The sequence below is a fragment of the Microtus oregoni genome, unplaced genomic scaffold (assembly GCF_018167655.1).
Source record: "Microtus oregoni isolate MIOR12 unplaced genomic scaffold, Mior012 000031F_ref0000149, whole genome shotgun sequence".
In the NCBI taxonomy this organism is placed as follows: domain Eukaryota; kingdom Metazoa; phylum Chordata; class Mammalia; order Rodentia; family Cricetidae; genus Microtus; species Microtus oregoni.
In genome coordinates, this window is record NW_024543090.1 from 2,285,919 (window position 1) to 2,311,023 (window position 25,105).

General features: G+C 47.6%; 1 protein-coding gene across 1 annotated transcript; it reads left to right on the forward strand.

Annotated features, from left to right (window-relative positions):
* Positions 1-992: 992 nt before the first annotated feature.
* Commd9 (COMM domain containing 9) lies at positions 993-15,395 on the forward strand. The gene is made up of 6 exons (XM_041679051.1): positions 993-1,052; positions 8,663-8,788; positions 10,896-11,035; positions 12,738-12,772; positions 13,675-13,778; positions 14,711-15,395. Exons 1-6 carry the CDS (start codon positions 1,002-1,004, stop codon positions 14,849-14,851), a joined length of 597 nt encoding a protein of 198 aa, XP_041534985.1. The 5' UTR covers positions 993-1,001; the 3' UTR covers positions 14,852-15,395.
* Positions 15,396-25,105: the final 9,710 nt, after the last annotated feature.

Genomic DNA, 25,105 nt, shown 5'->3' on the forward strand with positions numbered 1-25,105 from the left:
GGGCCAGAACCAGAAGCAGTATAGCTCTCAAAGTCCTGCCATCAGTGACACTCGATAGACAGGTCCCAATTCCTAAATTGCACAACATTCAAAGCAGTCCCAGAAGCTGGGGACCAAGTGGTCAAAGCCTGAGCCTGTGAGGCAGATTTCAGAGTCAACAAATAAGAAGGTTGCAGTCCAGCAGTTGGTTCGGCTACTACTACTTTCAGACTCTCTAGAGGCTGGAATTTCTGCCCTTGAGGAAGGATGTGTTTGTAGACCTCAGTGCCTTGCTACATGAGCCTCAACGTTGAGTTGAGTTCCCAGAGTGAGAGACCCAAGGAAAGAGCATGTGCGAGACAGGCAGCGCTGAGGGAAGCAATACTTTCATATGCCTTCCTGCCTTCCAGCCCCTTCCTAACCACCTGTTCTTCACACCAGAGCTCTCCTGGGACCACAGGAAAGTCACTAAGAGCCCTAAATGCTTTGGCTTCACTGTCTGGTAAGGCTGATTATAGTACCGAGCCCGTACTTCTCTACAAACAGGAAAGAAACTATCTGCATAAGAGCACTGTGTTTTTTTTTTACATGGTTACTGCAGGTGTGCATGCGTCCACGTGTGCGTGAATTCCAAGAATTCGAATCGGCACAGCTTCGTTTAAATCCTTATGGCGAGTAGGAAAATCACTTCTGGGCATCTATGTTGCCGAGGTGCCTGCCAAGTGTGCAGGTGCATTCCCCAAATCAGCCAGCCTACCCAGAAGGGCAAAGGCAAAACTACTTTCCCTGACCTAGGAAGTCCAGACAGTTGCTCCTTGGAAATCATCCCATACCCGAGTTCTCCCAGCACCGTCTCTCTGGTCGTTGAATACGATTTCCAGACCTTCTGCACACCCTACTACTTTTACGCTATTCTCGCCCGACACGGTGAAGAACTACAACTCCCGGCATGCCCTGCCATGCCCTGCACGGTGTCACGTGGCACGCCCCGCTTGCTCTCTCTGTCACATGACTGCAGAAAGATGGCGGCCTTGTCAGCGGAGCATTTCGTGGCGCTCCAGAGCCTGCTGAAGGTATCTTGCAGGGGTGGGGATGCGTTCGGCGGCTGCCTTAGACTCTGGGACTTTGTACAAAGCAAGCGTTGGGAATAAACCGGCTCTGTCTCGGAGCACTGCCCCCTTGCAAGTACTTGTCTGTGTGACACTGAGAAAATCACTTAGCCTTTCTGAGTTTTTAAACAGGAGCAACAAACTTAATCACTCCCTGATATTAAGGTGGAAGTTAAAAAAATAGGTAATCGATGTGAATTCACCGAAGAATGAGTGACTACGAGTGGTTTTCCGGACTGGAGCACCCGAGTGGCAATCAGTTCCCCATTCCATCCAGGTCCGTCTGCCCGCACTATCAGAAATTCTCTTCCTCGGATTGTATGTGCTTCCAGCGCTGGGTTGTATGTCCGTTCGGACCCACTGAGGTCCAGTCTGTACTGGCTTGGCCTGTATGCGGCCGGGACACTTTCCTGACCGTCTTTGGTAAGGTTATGAGGTTGAAAAGGACATGAAATTTGAAAAGAAATTTATGCCCAGGCAATGCTGAAGCATGCATGGGCAGCCCGCATATGGCGGTTCTGTTGAGCTTGTCCATATTGGGTTTCATGGTCTAAGTTGATGAGGACGACTGATCAGGTCTCTTCCTCAAGACGGCACCAGATCTCATTACGGATAGTTGTGAGCCACCATGTGGTTGCTGGGAATTGAACTCAGGACCTTTGGGAGAGCAGGCAGTGCTCTTAACCGCTGAGCCATCTCTAAAGGGACATACTACTGGGGATACCATAAAGTTTGAATTACTCTGTAGAAGGGTGGCTTTACCATCCCTCTTCGAACTTAACCACTAGCTGACATCGCGGATCTGTTTATAGTCTTTTCTCAAGAACATGATTTCAGTTTGTTTTCCTTTCTTCTCTAAAGATCAGGAATGATACTGGTGGCACTATCATTATCAGCCACATTTGCTCGCTCTTCTCCTGAAGACTTTGACTTTTGTTAGTCACAAGTGTATCCCAGCAAGCAGAACAACTCCTGGCACCCAGTATGTGCTGAAGAAAGAGCTACTGAGTGCATTAGTGCAACAGAACGAACTGTAACTAGGAACTAGAGTTCTCATGCCCAGCCTTTAGCCTTTGTGGTGGTTGATTTGGATCATTGCTTCTCCATTGCTGCTTATCTTGGGACATTTTGTTTTCCTTGATAAACTTTAAAATGTAATCTATAGCATAGATGCTGAAAATGCGGAAATCGTGAGGGCTTCACTTTCTGACTTCGTCCTCGTAGCCAACACTAGATCACAAACTGAGACACCTGCCCCCGGAAGTCCCTCCCAGTTCCTTACTTCTTCCTCTCGCCTTCCCAGTAGTGCACTGCTTCTGCCACAGCTAATTTAATATTGCTCATATCTGAACTCCACAAAACTGGAACAGTTGAACACATTCATTTTCACATCTGGTTCTCAGGCATGATGGTGTAGCGGTAGCTCATTCATTTGCATTGTTAGTTCTATTTTTAAAAATTAAAGTTTATTATAAGTCAACCGTAGAGCCACATGGAGTTGTAAGAAATCATGCAGGGAGATGTCATTTACCTTTTGTCAAGCGTCCCCTAATGGTTACTTTCTGAGAATCTACAGAACAGTATCACCGTTGGGGTATTTATGTTGATACGCTCAAACTGTACAAGGCATTTCTGTCGGTGGAAGAGCCCTGTGTTGGTGTCTTACAGCCATGCTCCCTTGCAATTGGTTCCAGACCTCCCTTACACTTCTGTGTTCTTCTGTCTTTGTTTTTCATTCCGAATACTTTTGTAAGTCTCATTGTAGATGATGTTTGTGGATTGGCTTTCCTCACTCAGTTCAATTCTCTAGAGCAGTGTTCTCAACCTGTGGGTCTTGACCCCTTTGGGGGCCACGTATCAGGTATCCTGCATATCAGACATTTATTTTATGATTGATAAGAGTAGCAGAATTACAGTTATGAAGTAGCAATGAGCTGGGCTCATTGAAAGAAAGAAAAGAACTAGCAATGAAATAATTTTATAATTGGGGGTCACTGAAACATGGGGAACCGTATTAAAGGGTCGCAGCATTAGGAAGATGAGAACCACTGCTCTAGAGCATCATAAATCGTGTGTGTCAACAGTTGCTTCCTTTTTAGTGCCTAGGAGTCTGCTGTAGTATTCTGTTTGCTAGCTCACCACTCTATTGAAAGACGTGTAGACTGTTTCCAGTATTCCCTGTTACAGAGAAAGTTGCTCAGTCATCTGGAAGTCTCGTGATATAAAGACATCTCCAGACCTTTCCAGAGCGCCTGTGCTACTTCATACTTACATCTGTGCCCGCATCAGCATCTGGGGCTGTCTCTGTGTCCTAGATGAATCCTTCGGATAAATGTGCCTTGGATCTCAGTGTGTTTGGGGGGGGGGGGAAGGGTGTATACATATGTGTTTGGGGGTGTGATTGTGGGTGTGTACATGTGGTGGTCAGTCCTTGTCTTTAGTCTGGTTGAAGACAGGATCTTTCTCATCATTCATTGCAGCATACACCAGGCTCACTGTCCCGGAGCTTCTGGGAATTCTTCTGTCTATCATTGTGTGGCAGGAGCCCTGGGAGATATGTGTCCTACTTCAGCTTTTGCGAGTGTTTTGGAATCCCGCTTCGGTCATCAGACTTGTGCAGCAACTGCTTTACCCACCAGGCTGTCTCCCCCAGCCCTGCATCTGTCTTTAATATTTCAGTTTGTGATCTATACAGAGCTGGTTTTTATAAAGTATGTGATATTTAAATTGCGGGTGCTTTTTTAGTGTCAAATTGTTTTAGTACCATTCGTTAAAAAGAAAATTTTTTCCTACACTGAATTACTTTGCAATTCAAGAATCCTTTGGGCATATCTGTGTAGTTTTGTTTCAGGGTTCTCTGTTGCCTTGATCTATGTGTTCTTCCCTCTGAGTATGCCCAGTGATTGCTCTAACTGTATAATAAACCTTGAAATCAGACCGGTTCCTCCTAGTTTATTCTTCTTTCTCAAAGTTGATTTGGCTAGGGAGATAGCTCAGTCTATAAATCACGTGTTATGCAAGCGTGAGGCTGTGAGTGTGATCTCTGGACCCCAGGTGAAAAGCTGATGCGATGGTGTGCACTTGTAATCCCAGTGGGTGGTGGTGTGCACTTGTAATCCCAGTGGGTGACGGTGTGCACTTGTAATCCCAGTGGGTGACGGTGTGCACTTGTAATCCCAGTGGGTGACGGTGTGCACTTGTAATCCCAGTGGGTGACGGTGTGCACTTGTAATCCCAGTGGGTGACGGTGTGCACTTGTAATCCCAGTGGGTGACGGTGTGCACTTGTAATCCCAGTGGGTGGTGGTGTGCACTTGTAATCCCAGTGGGTGGTGGTGTGCACTTGTAATCCCAGTGGGTGACGGTGTGCACTTGTAATCCCAGTGCTGGGGAGACATGGACAGTGGGATGGCTGGGGATGGCTGGGCTTGACTGTTGACTATTTGGCTGGCCCAGACCAATGAAGAACCTGTTTCAGGAAGCAAGGTGGATGGTGCCTGAAGAACCACAGTGAGATTGTCTTCTGTCTTTACAGTCATGTACACGCATGTGCACATGTTCTCCCAGCACATTCCCAGGCGTGCGCACGAGCACACACACACACACACACACACACACACACACACACACGCTTGCAAATGTTGCTTTAGTTGTTTTAACTCTTTTGCCTTTCTTAGTATACATTTTTAAATGTTGTTGGGTATTTCTGAAACAAGCATGTTTAGATTTTGATAGGAATTGTTTTTTTAATCTATGTGTCAACTAGGGGGAAGTTGCCCTCTTCAGGGTGTTGAATCTTCCAGTATGTAAACTTGGTGTGTCTCCGTATTAATTTCATCTTCTCTGGGCTCTTTTGTCTGCTGTCTGTAGTTGTAGCACAGAAGTCCTAGAATTCATTCTTTGACCGTAGCAATGAGGCACCCCTAGGTTTCAAGTGTGTATACTGGCCTCCCATAATGCCAGGTAGGTTTTTTCTAAGAATTTTATATTTTTGAGAAGGTTTTAATTTTAAATGTATTTATTTGTGCGTGCACAGGCACACACACAACACACACACACACACACACTCACATATTCAGGTATGGAGGTCAGAAAACAACTTGCTGTAGGTGGAAGTTTCTGTCTCTTCCCTCTCCAATTCCAAAATATCCAACATGGAGACTTAATATTAATTATAAATGCTCAGTTGATAGCTCAGGCTTATTACTAATTAGCTCTTACAACTTAAATTAATCCATTTCTATTAATCTATGTATTGCCACCTGCCTGATGGCTTTACCTTTCCTCTAGCATGTCTTGCTCCCTCTGTGTCTCCTGGTAACTATGCTAACTCCACTCTTCTTCCTCCCAGCATTCTGTTTGACTGTCCCATCTGTACTTCCTGCCTGACTACCAGCCAGTCAGTTCTTTATTAACTAATGAGAGTGACATATATTCACAGTGTACAGAAGGATTATTCCATAGCGCTTGCAGTGGTTGGTTCTTGCCTTATAGCATGTAGGTTTTAGAAGTCAAGCTCAGGGTCTCAGCTCATGCCTTTCTTTACCTGCCAAAACAGCTCCTTGGTTGAGAGGGTTTTCTTTGTTTGTTTATGTAAAATATTGATGTTTTATTTTATCAAGCATTGTTCTTGGGTTTTTTTTTTTTGAGATTGTGTGGTCCCCTTCCTTTAATCTGTTAAAATGTGAATTATGTAGATTTTCATATACTCAACTAGATTTATATTCCTGGGATAAATCCCATCTGTCCATGGTGTATAATCCCTTTTATACACTGTTTATATATTGCTTTTTCTATATGTTAATATGTTGCTAAGAATTTCTGTGTCAGTTTTTATGAGGGGATACGGATCTGTAATTTTCTTTTCCCTTCTTTCTCTTTTCCCTTTTTTGAACTCTCCATCTGATTTGGATATTTAGGTAATTTTACCAATGAAATGCATTGGAAACTGTCCCTTCCTCTGTATTCTAAAAGAGATTTATAGAATTGATGTTTTTAATACTGAAATGTTTGTTAGAATTCTCCAGTGAAAATGTCTAGGTCTAGAGATTTTTTTTTTGAGTTAATGCTGTGGATTCAATTTCCTGAGTAGTGACAGCTGCTGCATATCTGTTTCATGTGAGGGGCGTCGTGATGGGTTTTTGAGTAATTGGTCCATTTGTGGAAGCCGTCAGGTTTGTGTGTAGGCTTCCCTCATCCTTTCAGTGTCTGGCTTGTCGTTCTTGCCAGCTCTTTGTTTCACCTGCTTCCCCTGTCCTCTTACTGGGGGATGTTTCACGGATGTCAATTAGAGTGATGGATGGTGTTGCTTAATTCTTCCGTGCCCTCTTTAATATCTGGTTGGTTCTATTGGTGGCTGAAGGAGGAGTGCCACTGTGCCCGTGGGGTTGCGGAAATCCTGTTTCTCCTTACACTTCTGTCAGTTTCTGTTTTGCAGTTTGCAGTCCTCTTGCTGGTTCTATTATTTCTTAAATGTTATCCGTCTACTGTCTATCTCTGTCCATCCATCCATCCATCCGTCCATCTATCATCATCCCTTTCCTCTTTTCTTTCCTTCCGTGACTTAACTGGTACACTTGTTAGGTCTTTGGTGGAGCCCTGCAGACCCCCAAGGCCTTGTTGATTAGTTTCAGTCCATTTTCCTCTGTGCAGGCTGGGTAATTTCTTAGGATGGCCTGTCTTCCATCTATTAGTTCTCTGATGTCCTTCCATGTTGCTGTGCTGCCTTTGTTCTCTGGGTGTTTGTTTGGGTTGTGTCTCCCAAATGCAATTGTTTGCTTTATATTATTGTTGCCTTATACTTTTTGCCAGTCTTTTTATTTGTTTATTTCAGGAATGTTTTTAATGATTGGAATATTGCAAAATCATAGCTGCTTCAAAATCTTGGTCAGATAAATTTAACATTGTCCCCAGACAGTCCCATCATATAGCCCAAGTTGATCTGCAACTTGTAATCTTATTCCCTCAGCCTCCTGTGGCATGTGTTCACGCCCCCTTTCCATTCATCCCAAAATCTTCCTGGTTTCTGGCCACAAGGGTGATTTTTATTAGAACCTGGACATGTTCCTGTTATGTTCTGAGACTGTGCATAGTATTTAAATCTTGTTTTAGCTATCTTTCCTTAACATTGCTACGGCAGAGAGGAGGGATGTCTTTTGTCAGCTTGACACAAGCACAAATGAGATAGAGTCTTCTAGAAAGAGGGAACTCCAATTGAGAAAATGCCTCTATCAGACTGGCCTGTAGGCAAGACTGTGGGCACATTTCCTTGATTAATGATGGATGTGGGAATGCCCAGCCCACTGAGAGTGGTGCCAGCCCTGGGCAGACAGTCTTGAGAAAGCAGGTTGAGCAAGACATGAGGAACAAGCTGGTGAGTGCTGCTCCTGCATGGCCTTTGCTTCTTCCTCTTCCTCTTCTTCTTCCTTCTTCCTCTGGATTCCTGCCTTCGCTACCCCCTGATTGTGGACTGTAACCTGTAAGCCAAATTAACCCTTTCCTCCCCAGGTTGGTTTTGGTCAGTATCTTACCACAGAAAGAGAAACCTCATTAATTCTCCATGGAGGTGGAAGTCCAGATTCCCCACAGAACAGTGTGGCTTGCTACAGGCCATTGGGAATGAAGATCCAAACTCCCCTGTTGCCTTTCCTGGTCCTGGATACCATCTGCATTAGTCTGGCTTCTCTAGGGTCACAGAACTTTTAGAATGAATCTCTCTCTCAAAAAAGAAAAAAAAATGTGAATCTCTCATCTTGAGATGTATATGGAATTTATTGGAAGGACTTACAGGCTGTCTGTCGTCTAACAATGGCTATCTGTGAATGGGAAGTCTAAGAATCTAGTAGTTGCTTAGTCCCACGAGGTTTGTGTCTCAGCTGGTCTCTGTGTATCCTGGAGTAGGTCCCAGTGAAGGAATGTATGTGCCGACACAATGAGGGCAGGCGGGTGAAGAACAAGCAATCCCTTCCTCCTTCCACGGTCTTTCTATAGGCTTCAGCAGAATGTGTGGCCCAGATTAAAGGAGCGCCTTCCCGCCCCAAGGTCTGGATCACGAGTGTGCCCTCTGTTTCTGGACTATAGTTCCAGATATAGTCAAGTTGATAACCAAGAATCGCCTTCAGACCACCCTAACAGGTGTTGGGATTCCTTGCTGCAGCCTCGATTACAGGGCTTACTGCTCATGGCGAGACTTCCTGTCAGCCATTGTTAGCCCCATGATGTGCTCACGGTTCTCTATGTGACTGTTGTTGGGGCTGAAGTAGAGGAGTCACTGTCTGAAGGGATTCTGTCTTAGGAGGCTTCCCCTCTATGGCAAGGTTTGGGATCAGTGAGACAAAGGGAAACCAAGAACCTGAGCCCTGTGTCAGTCCCTGGGCTTCATCCTAGCAGGTCCGCCTTCTCCCCCATTCAGGGCTTGTTTTCCCCGAGTGCTCAGGATTGGTTCTCAGCAGGAAGAGTAGGGAAAGGCACATCCAGTCCGCCTCCCCAGAAACAGAAGTGTTAAGAAACTCTCAAAAGAATCATAAAATAACCAACACAGGTGTTTGCAGGGTCTAACTGTGTGTGCTTCCCTAGGCCTCCTCGAAAGATGTCGTCAGACAGCTGTGCCAGGAAAGCTTTTCCAGTACAGCCCCTGACTCAAAAAAGCTCCTGGATATTACGTGTTCCGGCTTGTCTGTGACACAGGAGGAGGCAGAGCAAGTAAGTGTGCTGAGAAGTGGCTGTCACCCGCCAGACCTTATCTCCTGTTAGCCCTTTTTCTGACTTCCTGGTCAGCCGCATGTCCAAAGACATTTTCTCCTTAACACATTTGTTGATACTGTAGTGAGCCTCAGATAGTTCTTAAAAAAATATTAATGAACTCAAAGGAGCCTTATGACACATAAGCCCACTTACGATAAGTAACTAGAGTTCCCAGTCACTTCATTTCAGGCTTATTACCTAGGCAGTGTGGGTTAAAACAAACAAACAAACAAACAACCTGACCTTTTGTGATTTCATGTGTGCCCAACATGTGACTTGTGGGTGCTGATGAGCCGGCAGCTGAGGGCAGACCTAGCAGAGATGTCTGAGCTGAGGCACCAAGGCCTGAGAGGCGTTAGAGAATACCCATGCTGGGCTCAATCAGGCTCCCTCAGGGATGCACACCCCATTCTTGTCCTCTGCCCCTGTGGCATCTTCTGCTCAGGTCACGTGATGTTCATCAGGCTGCAGAGGAAGCCAGAATTATACAGTAGTGGCAATGTGGTCCATCCCCGGCAGATACGCTTGGCAGGAGTGTCTCCACCCAGATGGCCTTGTTACTGTCATTCTCCTTTAATCTAGAGCTTTATTATGGAAATCAACTATAGGAAAATGAAAGACAGAAGTGAGATTGTGGACTTAGTTTGGATGCCCTTAAAATGCAAGGACTTGGATACAGCTGGGTGATTCTAGGAAACAGGAAGGAATGGGGAGGACAGGATGGAGACAATGGAGACAAGCCCATTACCAAGCACACTGACCAAGTGGTCACTTCTGTGGCATCAATGCCCACCCTCACTGCGGAAGCTTCACTTTTCTTTGCCTCCGAGCTGTGTCCGTTTATAGGCAGACAGCCTCCCTGGTGTCATGAAGCCACAAAGCAGGGAACAGGCACCTCCAGAGAGCTTCCTTGGCTTCAGCTTAGCATCATTATAGTCATAAGTGAGCTCGAAGCTACATTTGGCTACAGATCTACAAGAACGTAGGATAGTTTGCTGGGAGTGTAGCTCAATGATGGAGTGCCGGCCCACTGTGCAGAAGCCTTGGGTTTGCTAGGCAGCGCCTGCAAGGGTATAAGGTGGAAACACATAGCAAGGCAGAGTCCAAGACTCCCCTTCGCAGAGGGGACCCACTGCTGGCCAGGAACTGTTTTTCTTTGGTCTTCCAAGTGAAAGCCTAAAGGTAAAGACAAGATGTGCCTTCCGCTCCAGGGAAACCATTACCTTGTCTAACAACTCCATAAGCACAGGTTCTGATTCCTGCAAGGAGGGTGCAGCCTCACTCACATAAGCATGGTGTAATGTTAGTCCAGAGGCATTGGGCCAGTGCAGGGTTGCCTAGTAACTCAGCTGGCTTTGCACTTCTCTCAGGTTACCAGGGAAACAGCATCACAAAGTTAAGTGAAGGGCAGATTCTTCTACAGAAAGCAAAAAAAGATATATCATCCTTTTGCCCGCAACTAACAAGTTGCTGACAAGCTGATGACTTCCTGGGTCAGGCAGCTGCCTCTGTCTTCTAAAAGGGCCAGTGTGTTAGCAAAGTCAGGTGGGTGTGTGGTGAACTAGCAGTCAGGTGTGCAGTGAACTAGCAGTCAGGTGTGTAGTGAACTAGCAGTCAGGTGGGTGTGTGGTGAACTAGCAGTCAGGTGTGCAGTGAACTAGCAGTCAGCTGTGTAGTGAACTAGCAGTCAGCTGTGTAGTGAACTAGCAGTCAGGTGTGCGGTGAACTAGCAGTCAGCTGTGTGGTGAACTACCAGTCAGGTGTGCGGTGAACTAGCAGTCAGCTGTGTAGTGAACTAGCAGTCAGGTGTGTAGTGAACTAGCAGTCAGGTGTGTAGTGAACTAGCAGTCAGGTGTGTAGTGAACTAGCAGTCAGCTGTGTAGTGAACTAGCAGTCAGGTGTGTAGTGAACTAGCAGTCACCTGGGTGTCAGCGCCTGCTGCAGAGGCCCCAGACTTGTGTTAACTCACATGTGACTGGCGGTGTGTCTGTCCGTGGTGAGTGTGCAGAGCTCCATCCCTGCCCCTCGTGTGTACCCTTGTGCCTTCGCCCTCTTTGTCCTGCAGTTGCTCCAGGCTCTGCACCGCTTCACTAGGCTGGTGGCCTTCCGGGACCTGTCCTCTGCTGAAGTGATTCTGGCTCTCTTTCCAGAAAATTTCCACCAAAACCTCAAAAACCTGCTGACAAAAATCGTCCTGGAGCACGTGTAAGTGCGTTTTTGAGAGTCCCTTCTTGTTATGACTGTTCTTGTAATATTCATATTCTTGTTATAACTATTAGCACATTATGTGTCCTGTTATATACACAAAGCCTAGAAATAATGTAAATTGTGGTTGGAAATGCATACAGATAAATTACGGAAGAAAATAAGATGCTTGTAGCCCCACAGCCGGAGCTTAGCTGCATCCAGTTTCCAATGGGAAGCCATTTATTTGTTTATTTTTGTTGTTTGAGGAAGGGTCTCACGTAGCTTAGGCTTGCCTTGAGCTGCCTCTGTGGCCAAGGATGGCTCTGAAATTCTGTATCCACCTCCCGAGTGCTGGGATTACAGGCATGTGATGTACCACTGCTAGCCTGAAGGTGAGAACCTGGCTGGTGTTTCTTTTTGCATTTATATGGAAAAGCCAACCTTTTGGTTTTGGTTTTAACAAACAGGACCTTGCCATTTTATAGCTGGTTTATTTTCAGCAAACGGTATTAATATTAATGACACTTCTATAAATGTTTACTGTTAGGGTCATTTTTAACAGTTTAAGGAAAGTATACTCTAGAATATGGAGGAATTTAGTATAATTTTTTAGAAATCATTTAAGGCGTTGACAGCTTCTCCCAAAGACAGTTTGTAATAGAGCTTTGTTCTGTATTCAGCTATTGACTTACCGGCTTAAAGGCCATCACACAGCAGGGCATACTAGGTTTTGTCATACATTGTCAAGTGGACCAGGTTGGCTACCAAAACCATTGTTCCAAGCCCCCCGCCCCCTTTCTTGAGACTAGGTCTCCGGGAGTCTGTTGTTTCTGCTGCTGTGGCTGGAGGCATGCTCCACAAGGCCTGGCCTCACAGCACTGAGACGATTTCTCTTTTCTGTTCTCTCCCCAGTCCTATGACTGGGAAATAGCACCCCATTTTAGCTTTGAACTTTCTGAAATTAGAGATGTTGATTGTCTTTTTCCTGTACTTATTGATTATTTTTAGTTTCTTTTATGAATTATCTGTACTTTCCAAACTGGGAAGATGCTTTTCAACACGAATCTTAAATAAAAGTGGATTGTTGTTTAGCTGAACGCTTTAAGGGGTCTGTTCGTAATGGTTGTTTACCAGGAGCTTGGTTGCTAATATATGCTGACCACCATATATTCTGTTGGCCTGGCATCTCGCCCTACTGCTGCGTGCTCTAGCATCGCAGGACTTGTGTGGTGTGTTTTGAGTAAGATGCTCAGGGAGGGGATAGTGAATTGACCTGTTCTATTTCATCTTAGAGACCAGTAGCTCAATAAGATTGTGACCCACTAAGCTTTCTGTTCTGTCATATTGCATTATTTATTTGGAGGGCTGTGGAGCATGCCATGGTGACACAGAGGTCAGAGGGTGGCTTGCAGGACTTAGTCCTCTCTTTTCATCATATGGGTCCCATACATTGAACTCAGGCCCTCTGTTAGGGCTGTAGTGTGTTTATTTTCTGCCTTTTATAGTTTTTTGTGTTTTGTTTTTCCTAAGCTATGAAAACTACCAGCTCTTGGGCCTTGCCATCACTGAGCTTTGCAAAACAATGAAAAGCTGCATTTGATAGGGGTTGTTTCTGAAGCCTTTTCTTGATGAGAGGCCCCAAGCTGGGGTCCCTCCTTATCAAAAAGCTTACTCTCGTTGCTTTCTCATGGTTTCCTCCTTGTCTTTCCCTCCTAAACAGATCTACTTGGAGAACTGAAGCCCAAGCAAACCAGAGTGAGTAACTGAGCCCCCGCCGCTACTCCCCTCGTGCCAGCACTGAGTCCCCCAACCAGGCACTTAGCCACAGACCAAAGAGAACTATTCTAGTGAAATTTAAATTTCACTCTAGGCGATAATGATGATGATGATGATGATGATGATAGACACAGCTGCTAAAATGCAGAAATACCTAAGCAGAAAGTGAAGTACTTGTCAGCTAAGTACTGTGTCAGTTAAGACAAAATAAAGAGGGGAGCAAAGCAGTCTAATAGGAGGGGGAGGAGGAGAAAATGGGTGACGCTGACCTTAGGTAACACAGTACATGTACAGTGACCGTAAGCAACGAGAATTGTATATATACACACGTGTGATGTGCAGAAAGGCAAGATTAGTCATTAGCATCACTCCTAGAGGTTGCGTAAGAGCGTGCTGCTGAGTGACTGCCCTTGCGTTTTTGTTAGCTCAGTCACACAGCTGGAGCTGTGTCCGTGCCGACCCATGCAGCCCTCCCAGTAACCCTGGAGTCCAGGCTTCTAGATGAGGGGGTTAGGAAAGTGTGGGGCTTGCCTTCAAACCAAGGCCATTTCTTCTATAAAACAAAGTCTCTAGCGCAGTCGCCCAAGTTCCTCTTTCTCTACGACTCAGGCCATGGCTGCATCTCCACCTTGTGTCACCTGGCATTCTCTCCCAACATGTGGCGTGTGAGTGTCTGGAGATGCACCCACCAGGAGCAGGCTAAGGACAGGTGGCCCCACACCATGTGTAAGGCATATGACACGTGGGTCTTAGGCCCTCCCTGTCTCTTTCTGAGACTTGCCTGTATTATATGCATACATTCCTTACAACCACCTGTCACTGAATCAAAGCTCAGGAGACACAGGTTGTATAACCTCTTACCAAAGCTGTCCCCTCCACAGTCTCTCTGCCACGCCTGGTGGACCTGGACTGGAGAGTGGATATCAAAACCTCCTCAGACAGCATCAGCCGCATGGCCGTCCCCACCTGCCTGCTCCAGATGAAGGTATGCCCTCTGTCCCGCTCCACAGAAGGAATAATAGTGCGCTGACCCTCCCTTTCCCACAGCCATCTAAAACACCAGCAGTCAAACGCCCTCCCCCAGTGTGGTGTCTGTTCAGATTCTACCTGCAGGCCCATATTGACGTAGCATGGTCACAATGAAGTAGATACTAAAAGCAGAGGCTTCAGAATAGCAGGTGCAGGGCATTGTATTCCTTAAATAGTGTGCTGAGCCTGGCATTAGCCGCCGGGTTACGCATGTGGAAGCTGATAGTCCTCTGGATCTCTTGATAGCTTCCTGTCCAGTGGAACTGGGCCGGCACGGCTGCAGGACAGCCCAAGCGTCCGCTGGCAGTTGATTGTCAGCACTGTTTTCCTGCTCACCTGCTGGTCTCATTCTCTCCACCTTGGTGTTCTTTTCCGGAGCCCTGTAATGGCACAGAAGCCATCTTGTAGGGTTTGTGTGGTTAAACTTAGGAGAGTGCCATGCTATCGCCACTTCAGCAGACACCCAGAAACTCAGCATCCGTAGAAGACGAGGAAGTGGCTCTAACAGGTCCCTTTCAAAATATAGTAATGTTTCATTTCCTCTTTTAAGATCAAATCAGTATACCCAGAACTTTTCTGTGTCTGATTGTTTTCTGCATGCCATAGAGCCCGCTTGTTAAAGTGTCATACAGACGGGATGGTTTCTCATTTGAGTGCTAAGACCCAGTTCCAGAGAGATAAGTGAGCCTTCACTCACACTCGTGTGTAAAAGGAGAGTGACCCAGGCCTTCCAAGCGTCTCCTTCATTGCCAGCTGCTAAAGGATGCGAGGCTGGGGTCCTCTGCTGCACCCCAGAGAGCCCTTGTCTTCAGGAGCTAGAACTGTGTGGGGCTCACTTCCTGGAAGCAAAGACAGGCAGCTCTGACTTTCTGGCCCGTGTTCTTACAGATTCAAGAAGATCCTAGTCTGTGTGGAGACAAACCCTGCATCTCGGCTGTGACCATGGAACTGAGCAAGGAAACACTGGATACCATGTTAGATGGTCTGGGCCGAATCCGGGACCAGCTTTCTGCTGTAGCCAGTAAATAGGCCAACCAGCTGCTGACCTGTGGAGGTGCAGTGCTCACCACACGGGCTGACGGTGGGCACGCAGCAGGACAGAGACGCCGCTGCTCTTCAGAAAGCACAGTGGAGGGAAGGAAGCCGTGGCCATTCTTTCTCTTCCTCGTTTTGTTTCTTTTCCTAATGATGAGCAGAAGCCCCACCTCTGAGAAGGCCTTAAGTGAAGCTGACATACTGCGCTGGTTGTGTGAGGGAGCACGTTCTTTATATCAGCTTCCTGAGCAGGCTGCTGTGGAAAACTTGGGCCCAAACTGGGGAGCTTACCTCCAGCATTACCTCGGAGGAGTTCATTGCCCGCCCTGGAACACATGGGGTGATTGGAGGTGATGCCAGCAGCTCCTGCTTGCCCTTCAGAGAAGCCGCACCACAGCACAGTCCCACAGAGCCTTCCCTGAGCCTGCAGCCCTCCTGGGCCACAGCTTTAATTCAGAAAACTAAAACATCATATTTGCCACTACTCCTGAGTGAGAAAGTGGAAAGAATTGGAAATAAATAACAGTCTTTTATTCTGGTCATGATTCTTTTTACTTGAATTGATATCTTCAGCCTTGCTACCTCTCATTCGGGGAAATGACCTTAGCTTCTTAATTCCAAACTAAGCTCACAGCTGCATGGTAGGAGGCCCTGCACGGTTAATGAACCTCACCACTCTCTGCTCTTGTCCATCATGTCAACCCAAACAAAACGGTTAACAGTCAGGAGAGGCGCTTCCGAGAGCTTCGCCACGGAGAACAGCTCTCTCATGCTTCACATGCTGGCAGACCCCATGTCAGGGACCCTCTTCTCCTTCAGTGATCTCCATAGCAGCTCATGCAGCCTGAGTGTGTGTGTGTGTGTGTGTGTGTGTGTGTGTATGTGTGTATGTGTGTATGTGTGTTTGTGTATGAATGTATATACTTGTGTGTATATGTATGTGTCAGTGTATGTATGTGTGTGTGTGTGTTTCTGTGTCTGTGTGCATGTATGTCTGTGTATGTGTGTGTGTGTGTTGGGGTGGGTGTTGCAGGAAGGAGGTAGCACCATTGCTGAAGAACAGTCAGGCATCCAGGCTGGGGAGACAGCCCTGCTTCTTGATGGGGATGTGCTTGACCTCTAAGGATCAATTCCTACCCAGCCCTGCTTCCCTTTTTTAATTAAGTAGACACATAATTGTATCTTCCTTCTAAGACTGTGAAGATTAACTGGTGTAACACACCTGAAAGCACTTAGCGCTGGAACAGCTAATAGGCTCGGGAACGGCAGCTCTGACTATTAATAGGCACAGCGGTAGGACGCTCCGGCTTCCGATTCATTGTCTCACCGACAGGGTTGGTATGAGGATGCACGCGGGTATCCTCCCTTTGTGGATGAGACAGCCAGTTCCTGCAGGTTGCTCACCTGCTGGCAAATGGCCTCATTAGGTTGTGGGGACAGCTTTCCTAGCTTTCTCCCTGAGACGCAGGACTCTGCAAGGGACGTGAAGTTTTTTAACTGGCTAGGTTTGGAAAATCCGAACCTGGAGATAAGAAATCTAACCTCTGGCCACCCAGTGAAATACTGGGAGGTCAAGACAACCCTCTGAGCTTCTCATATCGAGCAACCTGATCTTAAAATACATTTTTACTAATTGTTTAAGAATTTCATACAATACATCTTGGTCATATTCAACCCCCCCCCCCACCTTTCTTACCGACTTCTCCCAGACCCACTCCCACCTCTCCCCTCCTAAGATTGTGTCCTCTGTTTGGGTTTGTTTTTTAAAGATCTGTTGTCTGTACACTCATCGGTACCCAACCACCTCCTAGTGGATGATTGACTTCATGGAGGTCACACCCTTACAATGGTCTCCTCCTCTCCCAGAAGCCATAGATAGTCAATATCTATCCAGCTAGGAGTGGAAAATTGTGCTGCCCGCCCCCTCTATTCCGACATGCTGATTGGCTTGATCTTGTCTAGGTCTTGTCCATCAACCACAGCTGCTATGCGGTCATCAATCCAGGGTCCTGTCATATCCAGAAGACACTCTCAGTCTGGTCCTCCACCTCTGGCTCTTACAGGCTTCCTGTCCGCTCTTCTGTGATTGTCCCTGAGCCTTGAAGGGGTGAAGCAGGATCCAGATGTCCCGTTGGTGGCTGAGAACTCCACAGACTCTCTCTGCCCTTCAGCCTCTTGTACATTTCTGCCTTCACATCTGTCTGCTGCTCAAAGGAACTTCTCTGAGGTCAGAGAGCTGTGCTGAGCTGTGGGTGTAGAGGTGCAAAGTAAGGGGCAGTAGCCTGTTCTTAAAATGGTAGACCTGAATTCTTTGTGGTCACCACCCTTTGAGAGCCTATAGGTCCTGTCTGTAGAAAAGGGCTGTTTGATATTTTGCATGCCATGGCCAGTCATGAACCTGAGACCCCAGCCCACTACTTAGGGTTGACAGTCCCCGGTCTGCTCTCATGGACGACTCAGCCTTGATAGGAATTTGCCCGTTTCCTTCGAGCTCCTGTTATCTGATGAGGTCTCACATTGCTGGCTTCACATCTCAGTCTCCCATTACCCGTTGTCTTTCGTAAAGGACATACAAGCAGTGCCAGCTGTGTGTCTGGGAAATTGGATATTCTATTTGAATCAATGACACTTGGGGTGTGAGGTCACACTCGGCAGACCTGGGAAAGTCAACAAATGTCTGGTGCCCTTGGATAATCCTTTTTAAGAGACTCGGGGGTTTTTTGTATTTTTTAGCAAGGATAGACTCGTTATAGGAACATATTTCTGGTTGGGTCAACAAGATTTCAGAAAGACCTCTCACTTCCCTGTTGATCTCAAGGGAAGTTCTTCACTGGGTGATTGTCTGGTTTCCTGGGATCATTGTTCAATGAGCAGCTCTCTGGAAGCCCCTTTCCTAGGGTGCAGAAAGATTTGACATGCAGACTCTGTTCATCAGAGGGTCAGTCTTGGAGGGATGGTGCTCCTGCTTCCCCAACACATCCCACCTACAACACAGCAGGAAGGTGAGCAGCCGCCTCAGTCCTGATCAATGCATCTGTTTCTGAGTCTGTACTGTGGCTGTGCCAATCAGTCTTTCCCTGCCAGAGATGTTCAGCCCCGCCTCTGGGCTCCTTCAGTGAGTCAGCAGTGCTGAGACCTGCTTTCCTGTGCTCAGAGCCTGTCTGCTCCAGGCCCCAGAGGATGAGGAGGGAGATGAGGGTGGTGAGCCAAACCCACTCCTCTTAGAGTGTCCGCCCATGCTGGTGGACGTCCATGCTATGTTAGGGTACAAGGGCGTGTGCAAGCAAGACTTCTTCAAGAGTTGTCCACTTGGTTTGGGGAGTGCTGACCCTCTCTCTGGGGTGACAGCTGGTTCAGCCTTGAACTTGCTGCAAGCTGGGCTGACAGGCCAGTGGGTCCAGAGATCTGTTTCTGTCTCCCTGGCACTGGGATCATAAGCATGTGCCACCACACCCAGCTTTTTTTTCTTTTTTTTTTATCGACATATTTACTTTTATTTTAAATGCGTTGGCATTTTGCCTGCCCACATGTCTATGTGAGGATGTCAGATCTCCTGGAACTGGAACTACAGGCAGTTGTGGGTGCTGGGAATTGAACCTGGGTCCTCTGGAAGAGCGGCCAGTGCTCTTAACCACTGAGCCATCTCTGCAGCCCCGACTAACCAGCTTTTTTTTGTGTGTCCTAGAGATGCAAACTCGTGGCCTTGTGCTCGAACAACAAGCAATTTACCATCTGAGCCATCTCCCTACCACTGCTGACTTAGTAGGGGAAGAGAGCGTGTTATTCTCCACAGATGACCTGAGTTTGCCTTGAATGCGGTGACTTCCCGCTCTCCCACATCAGCCTCTGGGGGATCATCCTCCTTCCCTTTTCTGCTGAAGTTCAGTCTGACAGTTGGCATCAGAGTCAGTCACGCACTGGGTCTCTGCTCACACACAGGCACCCTGTCCAGGCATCCATAGACAAACTCCAGCCTGGTGTTCACAAATTGCCAAGTCCGATATGGTTTAAAAGCTGAGATGTTACCACCCGTGAGAAACTTTTATTAGTTACCATTCTTTTTAAATTCTAATCTAGAAGCTATTGACCACCTGGCACTTTGAAGATTTTTCAAGTCATTAGACACAAGGACTATTCTCAGCTTCTATCGGCTCACGTCCAAATACTGATAGTTTTTTAATATTCTTAATTGCACACTGGTGACCTTTGTAGAGCTTCCCGCCTTGTTTGGTGCCCATATTTCTGTGGCTTAGTTGCCCTCTTCACAGTTTTGAAAAGGGAAACCAGTTTGTTGACAGTAGTCCCTGGTTGGTGCTAGAGGACCCTAATCTCCAAGGAGAAATTTTGCCAGCCCTGAATGCCCAGGAAAGGCCCTGGTGGGCTTTCAGAACTCAACCCTAAGGGGAGGTGAAGACACTATTTAGGCGGCATGGGTTTCGGTACACCTCATGGTCTGCTGGCTGACGAATGGTGTCAGTGTGCACACACTGCATAGAGAAGGATAACATCACCCCACATAGTGACAAATGCAGGGATGTCTCCAGTCTTCAGGGGACCTGGTGGGAATTGCTAGGAACTCGCAGGGTGTGCATCCCTAGGGTTAGCCTCTGGCTAGGATTTCAGAGGCTCTCGCTGAACTTCAAGGAGGGAGGTTTGCTATATTAGTTTGTTGATTTGGCTGCATTAACAAAAGCACACTTCCCGTGGATCCTAACATGAAAGTCTGAAGCGGTAGAAGGCCTGCATTGATAGGATGGTTCTGTGCCTGAGATCGTGGATGGAGGTTCTGTCTTCTGCTTTACCCGTCACCAAGGTGTTGCCCCCACTGCTGTGGACAGTCTGCTCACCTCTGTGTTCTGAGGCTGTACCCCACGGAGGAAAAAGAGAGTACACCGGAAGCTACCACATTCTTTCCTGTCACTGCCCAGACTCCCACAGCCTGTCCTTGGCCTCAGCGTAGGTAGAGAGAGGACAGCAGACACAGCTGACAGGCAGTGTCGTAAGCGCCTACTCAGCGACTTCAGCGCAATGTAACCTCAAGTATGGGTGACAAGAAGAAAACAGCACCATGGGGTTTGGAGGTAGAGATGTATATGCCCAACGCTCAGCAGACTGACCAATAATTACCGAATTATGACTCACAAATTCATACAGGGTTTGATCACTATCGCTAAACTGTGGAGTCACTTTCATAGAAGTCATGGGTGAATCTGAGTGACAGTTCGACATTCATTTTTATTATCTCTTGATAAGGCTATGTTGCTCAGGCCCTAATTCATCAACTTCGGCCATTCTTTATGCTTTCAAGCTCTCACTGACTTCAGGTCCACAGGAGTCCACCTGTAGCACATCCTCCTACCCGCCATGGCTTGTGGGTAGGAGTCCACTCCAGAGGTCCCGCCATTATTAGAGGTTGGAGACCAGCATTTTTAGAGGGCCAGTGGAAGGAGGTGCTGGATTCTCTCTACCAACTAGGCAGACAAATGAGGGATTTACTGGCTGGGTCTTAAGTAGAGATGAAACCCAGAGAGCCAGCCCTTTGTCCCAACCGAGCCCTGTCTGGAATGCCTTCATTTGATCCCACTCCTCTCATAGGTACAGGAGCAGTACCCGGCAGGGGCCTAGGGAGTCAGACCACTAGCCTTGGTCCCCTGCATGCCCTCCTGCACTCTTCCTGTGGACACACTGGGTGTTAGGGGTCTGTGTCCTTGTCTCTGACTCCAGACCCCTCACCCCCCCACACAGTTAAACACTCAAATGCTTGGTAGCTCCTCTCTGTACTGTATCAGGTAAATTGATAACTTGTCTCTGGAATTAATTTTATAAAAGATGGCACTGGTCAAGAGGTCACACCCTCTTTGGTGACCCAAATGCCTAAACCCGAAAATGAAACCCTTGAGGAAATTGCGGCCTACTTCTCAGCCAGGCGCAGCTGGAACTTGCGTGATAATCCCAGCAGGTGGCGCACTTGTCCTCTCGATCTCATCCAGGCCTAGTGTTGAAAACAAAGACCAGAGTGAGGAAGGTGGGGAAGGAGGCGGGCCGTGGTAGAACCCCAGCTAGCGAGAGGCTACCTGTAAAAGAAGATCAAGGCCTGCGACCTCCAGTTATCTCCGCAGGGCAGCAAGGGTTGGAAGAAAGGGAAGAGGGTAGGCAGGGCAGACTCCCAGGGAGCCCCTGAAGGACTCCCCCCCCCCCCATATCTGGTTTCCTGAGATAGCACCTCCTTGCTGCTTCTGCCACAGATTAGTCGATCCTGGGTTCCTGTCTGTTATGATTCATCAGACGCAGCTTCTCCAGACACGGTCCAGGATTTGGCCAACAGACATTTCTGTTTCTTTGGTAGATGGTGGAGACAGGATGCAAGCCCAGGGTTGCTTGGACTAAGTCTCGATTTCTTCATCTGTATAAGAGAGAGATTAAACTTAACTCATCCTGACAACCCAGCTTGGAGCGGATTAATTATGTATGAAGGTATCTGAGTCATGGAAGATGCCCATCAATGTTGGTTAAACTCCTATGCATGAGCTGCCTCTTCCAGGGAAGCCCCTGCGTGAGCAGAAGGCTCTTCGATTCTGATGTGAGGCAGGTCTGATGTGTTGCAGCCCCGTGGGTGGTGAGGGCCCTGGGTAACTGGCATCTGGGTTTCCTTGGCAGCTCAGTCCTCTTCTCTTCCCTGCTGTAGGCATTGTCTGAACAGAGTCAAATGGCACCCATCTGCCCCAGATTCCTAACACTTACAGAGTGAAGGCTAACCTCAGAACTAATACTCAATGTCCTTATAACCTAATTTCCACCTACATTTTAAGTTCTTAGAACAAAGCTAAAGAAACGGCTTAAATCTGAATTAACAGAGTAAAGCCCAGGAACTGGAGAGGACGGAGGCTGTGAGTAATGAACGAAGACAGGTCTGAGTACCAAGAATGGAAGTCCTCCACCCCACACCCCCAGAGTCTCTCTCTTTCTGTGTCAGGGGGTGTCTTGCTATATAGCTTAGGCTGGCTTCAAATTCATGATTCTCCTGCCTTGGCTTCCTCTGAGGGCCTGATGTCCTCTTGATGTGTCTTTCCTTAAGGATAGAGTTATAGCATGATTAATAAAAACCTAGAGGCAGAAATTGGGGTTCAACCTGAAGGTCAGGGAAGCAAAGCCATCAACCACTGGCTCTTACCTCTACCTCAATCAGAAATGGAGATTCTGCCTCCAGGAATCTCAGAATGAGACTGTGTCTGAGAGCTGTCTCCTCCCGTCTTATATTCCTCTCGAGGGCTGGGATTAAAAGTGTGCCCCACTACCGCCTGCTTTCTATGGCAAACTAGTGTGGCTACTGGGATTAAAGGTGTGTGTCACCACTGCCTGGTCTGTAAGGCTGATAGATACAGCTGTTTTACTCTCTGAACTTCAAGCTTTGGTTATTAAGTACAAATTTTAAAAAATTTCTTTGTATTTATTAAAATACAAGTGAAATATCACTATACCCAGCATGGATGAACGAGAATGAATGAATGAATGAATGACAAGTGTCCTAGAAGTGCCAAGGGTTGGCTAAGTGACTTTGTCCAGTGTTTCCTAGCCCCTGACCTTTGCTAACCAGAGAAGCCAGAGAGGGAGCTGCTGGGGAATAGTGCAGCCAAAGAAAAGAACTGTACCAAGCAGAGCAGCCTTGGTCTAGAAGCAGGGAAGTCATGCTGACAAGGACGGCAGCCTGCTGTGCCCACAGCCTCTCTGAATGCTCCATCCTAAACCTCCCAGGAAGGTGACCCTGGCTGCAGGGCTCTGGTCAGCCAGGGGGCGTGCCTGTCCAGCCATCTGTTTCCCAGGATACCGTTTCCCTGGCACAGATGGTACCCAGAACTTCCTCCCCATGTCAATCAGCTGTGGAGGATGCCGCATTGCTGGGGCTCAGCCTGGTCTCTTTTGACCCCATTTTCCCCATCCCTCACCTCGCCTCCACTCCCCTCCATATGGTGGTTTCATTTCAGTGTTCTCCAAAAAGAACTCCTTCATCTGGCTGGCTGCTCAGCATCTCACAGGTGGAAATCTAGAGCATTTAGGGTAGTTTAAAAGGCACTTTCTCACTCTGCCTTCTTTCCAGCCTAGGGATCGAACCCAGGGCCTTGTGTGTTTGACAGACGCTCTGTCGTTGAGCCACAACCCCAGTGCCCTTTTCATTGCTTGCTAAGGAGGGCATCTGTCTCCCTGTTACCACCCTGGGACATCCTCAGTTTCTCACCGGGAATCCTGACTCAGCCTCTAATCAGGCTGCTCCCTTGTTCTCCTCAAATTCAGCCTTTGCAACCCTCTTTGGGGTGTCACCCTGCAGCAGGACAGACAGACAGACAGACAGAGGGAAGAGGCAGGGAAAGGCGGCCCTCAGCCTGGAGTCCTGTTGGAGTCTCACAGCGGCTGACAGTTAAGAACTGTAGGATAATTCTGTGAAGGTTGCCTGTGTAGAGACAACATTCCTTTTTTATAGCGGCATTTCAAATAAGAATGCTAAAATATCAATAAATCATGCTTTAGGCCTAAGCCGGCCTCTGAGTTTGGCCTTATTCCTTCCCCATATGCAAACTTGCAATTTCCTCGGAATCTCACAAGAAACCCCATTTACAGTGAAAGGCATGTCAAGTCCCGTGTACAACCCTTGTGACCCATGCTTTCTTAACAAGGCTCTCCAAGGCACCACTGGAGCAGCCCTCTAACCTCATGTATTGGGAAAGAAGGGAAAGGGGGTGGTTTCTTGGCAGTCCTCTGAGAGGTAGTGATAGCACCCAGATGGTATTTATGGTGACTGATAAGACATCTGGGTGTGACTCTCCCTTGAGAAGCCCATACTCACACTTGAGTCTTCCCACCCCCTCCAGTACCCCTCTTTTTATTAACCCTATACATAAACCTTTGTTGAAATATCTTCATAATAAAACCCAGCTCCACTTCATATCAGCTCATCCTGAAATTCTTTTCCGTGGCAACGTCATGAGTCCCAGCTTTGCCTGAAGCCTGTGGACAGCACCACTCCGACAGCTAAGGTGGCATCGTGGGACTGTGTCTCTGGTCCATGCCCATGCAGCCGTCGACAAACCTGGTTTTGTTTTACCCTCCAAACGTGATCTCACCTGCCCAGGCTTCTTTACCTTAGGAAATTACAACCCCAGCCAGAAATGTGGAGCATTTCTGCCTGCCGCCTCTGTCCCAGACAGGCCTCATCCCCAACTCTGTTTAATGTGGAGCGCACCCTGACAGTCTGTCTCTTAATGCGCTCTCCTTGGGCCGTTCTTCTTTATCCCCGTTATCACAGCACAAACCATCCTCAGCCTCTACCTCCCCCGTATTATGTTGCTTCCCATCGCTTCACACCTCACTCCCCTGCCTCTGTCGGTGTCGGGGTCCCTCTCTATATTTCTAATGACAGAGCCTTTGTAATCCCTATGCCCACCCTGCTATGTGCACCTGGACACGCTCTCCCTGCTCTTCAAAAGAACGGCTTCTTTTCATTTTTTCAGGGCTCATCTAGGTCACTTCCTCAGAGGAACTCCAAACAGCTCTGTCTGAAGATAGTTCCTCTCTGTGTCCCCAGGCCCTGTTCCTTGTGGCTGAGAAGCTTGATTTGTTCACAGTATGTCCACAAAGCCAAGCAGAGTTCTGGCCCAGAAGCTATTCTAACAAACAGTGACGTGCAGGTAGTGCGTGACAGGAAAAGCCCTTGCGTCATCAGGCCACTGCCCTGCTCTGTCAGCCAGTGGCTCTCCTTTATCTAAATCCCACAGGACCCCTTAGCGTTTCTTCATGAACTCACTTGAGTTCCCCTTCTGCAGTCCTTACCGTGTGTGTTCGAAATCAACCAAGAGGGGAAAGCTCACAGAGCCATTGGTGCCATGGTGCAGACAAGGGCTCTGACCAGCGGGTGAGCAAAAGGAATGTGGGTCTGGTGTTTTTATGATCCCGGGCAATGCCTCCATTCTGTGATATCTGAATTTTTATAAAACTGTAAGAGAAACGGAAGTCTGGACCACAGAGGCAGGAGAGAAACTCCAGAACAGAAGCAGCTGCTCTCTGAGTCTTGGTGTCTGAGGAGCTGACTTAGGCCAGTCTGCACAAAGACTCCCAGGAGAACAAGAACTCTGAGTAGGGGTGAGGCACATAGTGGCTGCGGGAGTTCATTTTCATTGTCAACTGGATGACATTTAGAATCTTGATAGAAACAAATTCCCGAGCTTGTCTGTGAGGGAGGTTCTGGATGGGGTTGAT